This window comes from Rhinolophus ferrumequinum, chromosome 18 (assembly GCF_004115265.2).
Source record: "Rhinolophus ferrumequinum isolate MPI-CBG mRhiFer1 chromosome 18, mRhiFer1_v1.p, whole genome shotgun sequence".
NCBI classification, from domain to species: Eukaryota; Metazoa; Chordata; class Mammalia; order Chiroptera; family Rhinolophidae; genus Rhinolophus; species Rhinolophus ferrumequinum.
The window spans coordinates 4,630,785-4,638,270 of NC_046301.1; the positions used below are offsets into that span (position 1 = coordinate 4,630,785).

The following is a 7,486-nucleotide window of genomic DNA, read 5'->3' on the forward strand; positions in this document are numbered from 1 at the left end:
AGAAAGTGCCAACCTGAAATGTGCCTGGAGGGAAAGTGCCCAGATAAAACTACATGTGCAGAGACCAGGTATGGCACGAGAAGAACTCTGGCATCACAGTAGACCAATTCATCCTGGCAGAAAACAAGTAAGCAGACCAGGTACAGTACTACGAACTCACATGTCTATATATGAATTAACAAAAAATAGGTTATGAAGATGTGAACTTGAAAGTTTAGCAAAAGGGGATGAATGCTGTGTCCCACAAAAGAAGATACTGTGAAATGGGATGAACAGCTAGAATGCAGGGATGGAAGACAATACACCATGTCAAATAGAAACAGCAGCTAACATTTATGGAGCACTTACTCTGTCACATACGGCCATGTAAGCTCAAGGTAAGTGTTATTATCTGTATGTTTCAGACCATAGACCGCGGCACAGAGAGAAGATGGAATTAGGGTTTGAATGCAGCCGTCTGGCTCTGATGTCCAAGACTTAAGCACCACCCCTCGGGCAGATTCGAGCTGCCAACAGAGGCAAAGAGTGGGCTCCTTGTGAGATCATTTCAGTTGGGAATAAAATGAGAAAGAAAACTCAAATTCTTGTGAGACAGCCATCCCGCAGGCATCACTTATAATAGAGCAGTTTAACTAGGAGGGAAAACTGGCAGAGACAAAAGTAGTGGTGATTGGTGATTTCAGCTGCCAGGAACTGCTGTCCACATGCCCTCCCTTTCACAGTTGGGTCCTGAGAAGCCAAGGCTGGCCAGGGATGGGGAGGAATCATGGGAACAGGGTGGACACTTTGAGTTTGGAGGCAGGCAAATGGTGCTGTTTTCAAAAAGCAGGCAGAGTGTGTGGAGGCGAGGAGTCTGGGACTTATGAAGGAAGACTGGATGTCAGTCCACATCAAAATTCTCTATTTAAAAATATAGTTTTCAAATTTAGAAATGAAGCCATGTGAAAACCACTGAATCATACTTCGTATTTTGCAGGGGTGGAGAGAATATTCTACATGTAGGTCAGTGGTTTCCAGTTCCCTCAACTCCAGCCTTTCCTGGCTAGAATCTACTGTGCCCGCCAGGTTAGACAGTATAGCTGCCCTCGCTGCACGCTGGGTTGTGTCGGCAGTGGGGAATCTGGAATCAATCCTGTCACCGACCAGACACCCAGTGAGCCTAAAGTGAAATTCTGACTCACAACATGTTTCTGCTCATTGCTGTGTTGGCCTGGACCACATGACTCGGCTTCCAGCTCAGCGTCTCTGCCTTGCTCTCTGGTTCCATGTGTCCTGGACGCTGACCCTCACTCTGCTCCATGGGGTGCAGCTTCCTTTTGTTCCAGATGCCGGCCTGTTGTAAATGGACTGATTGCCAGATGCCCTGCGCCGCCTACTGCACGCCTGCTTGCTTCTCTAAGAGACAGGAAAAGGCAGAGCCAACTGCTTACGGATGCCAGCTTCACTGTTCGAAGAAACTGCTAAGTGGCCATGCAGTGTATCTGCGCAGATCCCCACCCCTTCCAGAGTGGGTGAGAGGACTTGCCAGCCCACGCCCATGCCAACAGCACCCCTTTCAAGTGGTATATTATCACATTGGATGGCATCCAGAGGAGAGCAAACAGAACGGCAGAGTATGGCATCCTCTGAAAGAAACTTCAGATGTTTAACTTAGAAAAGAGCTCTCGTGTGAAAGAAGAACTCGAGTTATGCTCTATCATCTCCAGCGTGGGTGAAGTTCTGCTTCCCCACGTGTGTCCACAGGCAAGTCAGTACACTCACTCCACGGCGCCACTCGCCCCTGAAGGTGCTACTGACTTAGTTATTTGTGTAACGAAACGATCAAGGGGCAAAATGTCAACTGTGAACCATCTTTCTTTTTTGGTACCATGTTTGCTAAAGAGCTGACTGCATCCCATAAGGTAATTGGAACACTGTAACAAGTTCTTCTCATTTTTTGTTTGGATCCCAATATTAAGATGACATATACTAGATGAAAATTGTCTAACGGTCAATTAACTTATAAAAAGATGTTCAATCTTACCAATAGTTTTAAACTATAAGAGCTTTTTTTATCTATCAGATTAGAAAAGATATAAAAAGCGGACAAAAGCTTTTTGCAAAGGTATGAGGAATTGAACACTTTCATGCATTGTTGGGTAGATTACAAATTGGCATAAGCTTTCTGGAAATAAATCTAACAATGACAGAAACATAAAATGTGCACACGCTTTAGCTCAACAATCCTACTTCTAGGAATTGATCCTAAGGAAATAATTCTGGATATACACAACACCTTAGCTGATAAGGACTTCCAAAAAGTTATTCCATTCATTTACACTAATGAAGAATTGGAAACAAATGAAATATCCACCTGTGTGGGGTTTGGTATGTAAATTCTGGTACCAGGTACAGCCGAATGCGGGCAGCCGTCGACATCTTGGAGCAGATCTGTGTGGGTTATTTCCCTTTTGACCCTCCACATCTAGTTTTCACCTTGTTCCCCCACCCCCCGCCTTGTGCCCCCAAGGGGCATCAATGAGCTCCCTCGTCCTCTGGCTTCTGGCTGGGTTGGCCACTGGAAGGCACTGGTAAGAAATGAGGAGCTGGGAAGATTGTACAATCTGAGTATTTCTTCCCTCTGTTCCCCCACTGCTGACTCACCGTGGTTGGTTGGCATGGTCCCTCTCCTACCTCTACTCTCCTGGGTCCTAGAACCACACTTCCTTTCACCCCTTTAGACCTCGGAGCCCGAAGAGCTCCAGCCCCTCACTGCAGCTACCTAAGTTTGCTCAATGAAAACAGGGACCTGACCTTACTTCCAGTGTTTCCACAGCATCTAAAACTGTCTAGAACGAAGTAGATAACTTAGTAAATATGTTAATAAAATGAAAAGGTTAGCCACAAACTAGGAGAAAATTGTTACAAAGCCTATATTTCATAAATAGTGTCTAGGATATATCAAGAATTCCTACAACTCGATAATAAAAGACAACTCAAAACTGGGCATTTGTAAAGAAACAAGATCCAAGCAATGCTCAGTGTAAATAAACCACCAGACATTTGATAAAAGAATGATCCCACTACCATTACCACCCTCCTGTTTTACACTAACTCTGAATACAATGACAGAGTCATTTAATATTTTAAAAAGATACATTAATTGGCATACAGAAGTGCCCATTTAAAAGGAAATCTGATATAAAAATAAATATTCCCTTCTATCTATTAAGCTCATCCCAATTAACTCTTTAAAAAATATAAGTGTATGTGTAATAATAATTCACACACACACACACACAAAGTGAGTAACATATAATTATTTTTTATTTCACAGCCTTTAAAAAAATATAAACCACTAAGTATTTTGAAAAACATACACGAAATCATCATTTAGCAGCCATAATACAACAAAAATAAAGTAACACAATGAATTGCACAATAGAACAAAATAATCTCCGCTGACTTATCTGACCAGGAACACACAATGTTCCCTAGGAATTGCTACGTGGATCAGCTCCGCCATTTTCCCATTATCAATAATCGCTAAAATCAATCACAGGACCGATTCCCAGGAGACCCCTCTCCATTATGCGTGCAATGAGGAGATGTCAAGTGAACATCTTGAATTTAGTTCCATTTTTTCCTTTTTCTCCAGAAGACAAGTTCAACGGCAAGGCGGAATAGTGAAGACCACGGAACGCCTGGCGCAGGGCTGGCTCAAACCCCTCCCAGCTGGCTCTAAAGTGCAAGATGCCGTGTGTGCCCCGCTGTGCCACACCACAGCCACCAGCCACACGTGGCCACTTGCATTTACATTACTTACAATGTACTTTTTATGTAAATGTCACACTAGCCACATTTCAAGTGTTCACTGGGGCTAGGGGCTGCCCTCTTGGACAGTGCAGACAGAACATTTCTGTCATCACAGAAAGTTCTTTTGAACAGCCCTGGACGTGGGAAGTGTTTCCTCTCCCTTTGCTTAGCCAGGGTGTGGGCTGCTTATAGAAGCAGTTTTGAGAAGCAGTTTTTCACCCAGGAGATTCCTAGATTGGTAGTGGAGTCACAAAAAGGGGTAAAGCAGCTTTCTTTACATAGACCCTCCTCTGGGCATGAAAGGGATGATCCTTGTATGGAGATCACATACACAAACAAGACTCCTCCAAAAATCTGTCAGGAAAATTGGAGAAGAGAAACATGAAGCCGATGAGGAAGCAGCAAGGTAGGAATATTCTTCATGCCATTCCGAACCTCCATAAAGAGAGTATGTCCACCAAGGGAGTGTGCACGTTCCCAGGGTCCTCCTCTGGAAAATCCTGATGTGGGCAAGTGTATTGGCTGAGAGTCCAGCTCAGTCTTGGCAAGTGCTGGCAAGAAAGCCTAGCCCGTCTTCACTCTGCGCTCGCTCTCTGCGAGCAGAGCAGCGGTGCTGGGCGGGCGGCCACCTGTGAAGGTGCTAGAGTGCTGATCTGCCCCGAAGCTGTGCGCCTTTACAGCTGTACTTTGTAGCCAGGACACAGGCTAGTTGTTCACTCCAGATCTATCATCATCTACCTCATGACGAGAACTCAGATTTTTGTTGAAGGCAGTTATATGCCCAGCTACCAAGACTATATTTCTCAGGCCACTCTGTGGATAGCAGTAGCCAGTGACACAGTCTGGCAGTTGTTGGGCGGCTGAGAAAACTCTCTAAAAGGGAGCAATTCGAACTGGCATGACCTTTGGCCTTCTCCAGCTTCTTTAGGGGAACTGCAGCCACCTGAGGGAAAGGCAAGGGCACCCGAGAGGCCACCCTGACCCTGACATCTGTGAGCTGCTGAACCAACACAGCAATCACCTACCCCAACCTCCTTGTTACTAGAGAACAAAACCCCTGCTTTGTTTAAGCCACTGTTCAGTGCAGTAACTTCAAGGTAGCAATCCACCTGGATTCCCAATAGGAAAGCAAGATTTCCATCTGAAAGTAGAAAATATCTTGCCTGAAGAATCTATACATATTCAGTAAGTTCAAGTAACTTCAGAGTCATATAAATAAAACAAAAGCTGAGCACAAAAATTTCAACTTGAACCCACCCATGTCTACACAGATCAAGAATGGAGGAAATGGTTCGGCTTATATAAAATAGCTGTTATTAATGAAAATAAGGCTTTTTAGCTCAACCCATCTGGAAGTTTTCTGAGTGCCCATTATGTTCTGATTACTGTTCGAAACACAGGTCTGCCCTTCTGATTACCCAAATTCTTACAGGGTAAGATGCTAACTATTAAGATAGTTAATCAGATCATTACTTAATGTATAACTTTATTTTGTGTACACGAAGTGAGAAATGGAGAATTGAGAATTTATTTCACTGATTCAAACAACAACCAAAAATCAGCACCAGACACCTACCACTCAATCCGCCCTGCATGGGACACAGACATGGGGCCGAGATTTCCCAGTGATCCCAGAGCAGACTTAACTGTGGATTTAGCGTACGTCAGCCCAAGTGCCTCAGAGCAGCTGTACCAGTGACGACCTAGAACAGTACCTGCTGATACTTTCTGAGTACTGCATTAGGACCATCACTATCCTACACGTCCCTAGATTAGAAAGGATGAGTTAGGAAAAGGAAGCATTTCCCACAATCCTAAACGGTTTAACCATTCCACAATGTTTAAAATTTCAGCCATTTAAAAAAACTTCACTCTTTTTGTACTTATTTTGAAACTACAGACAGAACTGGAAACATAAAATGCCAGCCTAAAAACGGGGTACTGCATAGTTTGCACTCACCTAATTCCAAGTTCTCACCCCTGCAAGTGAATCCAAAACAAATCTTGGCAGCACATCTTTCCCAGAAAAGCCAGCGCATGGCCCACTCTGGCTGAATTCCCTCTGATGTTGTGAAATTACACCAGATGGCATCAGTCCTGTACCTACAGCTGTGCCCTAAGACTGAAGTAGGACTGTGCTGGGAATCTATTAGACATTTTGGAGAACGTGTGAGGTCATTCACCTTCAACTTGAAATAGTTCTCTTTCCAAGGTGAACTGCAGATTCATAGCACTTACAAGTCTGGAAATCAGAGAAACAACCAAAATTACCCTAATAAGAGTTGAAGTCATTTTAAGCAGCTGAAATTTAGAGACAAGAGTGAAATAAGAATACTTGAAAGAAAATACTAATGTTACATAATAATTGAATTACGGCCGTTTCATTAGAATGCAAGAAATTCAACATGACTTCTAACATTGCTGAAGAGTCACTAAAAACCTTTTGTTGAAAATCAAACATAGGCATTGTCTATAATCAAGTTATATGTGTATAATGAGCAGTTGCTTTTAATATTCCTGGCTTTTCAAATATTTCAATGTCAAGCTCATATGCACACTGTCGTCAAAATTAGATTCAGTGCAATGATTGTCAGGACCAGAATGTGGTCAGTGGATGGCGGAGCCATCACGCACAACCTGGGACCTAGACCACTGTGGGCATCAGAGCTTTCCATTGAGAGTGCATGCAGGTAGCAAAAACATGGGTTCAGAAGTAGCCCTAACCTGGGAGATCAGTCTATATCGGGTTTTGGGAAAGGATGACGCAGTAAATGAGTAGAAAAAGGCAGCTTATATACAGGTGTCCAAGTTTCAAAAGCCACGTCTAACAAAGCAAGAACAAGGCAGGAGACCCAGGGCACCAAGTTCTGAGCGCAAACATGAGGAACCTGAATTCCCACAGGGCAGGGCCAAATTCCAGGCAGACACAGGGTAACAGCAATAAGTATTCGGGTTTTTTTAGTTGTTGTTATTGTTTTGCCTGTATAAAAGGGAACTCAGCAATTCATTGGATTACAAGGAAGTTATAAAATGGCACTGGTCACAAGAGAGAAAGGCAATCACTCCTTTGGTAGGAAACTAAGTCGGCAGAACGAGCAGAGAGACTGGCTTAGTACTGGGATGGCAGCAAACTACTCACCCCAGTGCTCCAATCTCTGGCAAGAGGAGTCAGGGGTGGTTAGACCTCTGGACCAGTGGCCCTGCTGGGAAGAAGAAAGGATGACAAACCAGGGAGTCACGCAGGAGGTTAAAAGAATGTGCATCCCAGTTATTTAAGTGCGAAGTGATTGTTTTCCATCCTTATAAACAACTATAATTGCTGATTAAGCACCCCCACACTCACCTACAGCGTCCCTATGAACCACACACCCTATAACTGAACGCCCTGCAGAGGAGGCAACCAATGAGAGGAGTATTGTTCAAAGTACGATATGCATTCACGGCAGCTGATTCTGGATTCAAGGTGGGGATTCAGATCAAGTCTAACTAGAGCTCTGATCACGAGTGGTGTACACGTAAGTGGATTTGCTCATGACATTATATTTAAAACAAGCCACTTACTTCATTGACCTGACCAGGTCTGTTTTAGCAAAGTGAAACAGAAAACGTGGGAAACTATCTGAATGTCTCAGGCCAAAACCTTTTCTCAAAATTAGTTCCCTAAGTGAAACTATTTTTTCCTTCCCTTGGA

General features: G+C 43.7%; 1 protein-coding gene across 1 annotated transcript; it reads right to left on the reverse strand.

Moving 5' to 3' along the window:
- Positions 1-4,359: 4,359 nt before the first annotated feature.
- SMIM43 (small integral membrane protein 43) lies at positions 4,360-6,921 on the reverse strand. The gene is given in 4 exon segments (XM_033134362.1): positions 4,360-4,480; positions 5,756-5,854; positions 5,856-5,911; positions 6,034-6,921. Coding segments are annotated over 4 exon segments (330 nt in total). The 5' UTR covers positions 6,088-6,921.
- Positions 6,922-7,486: the final 565 nt, after the last annotated feature.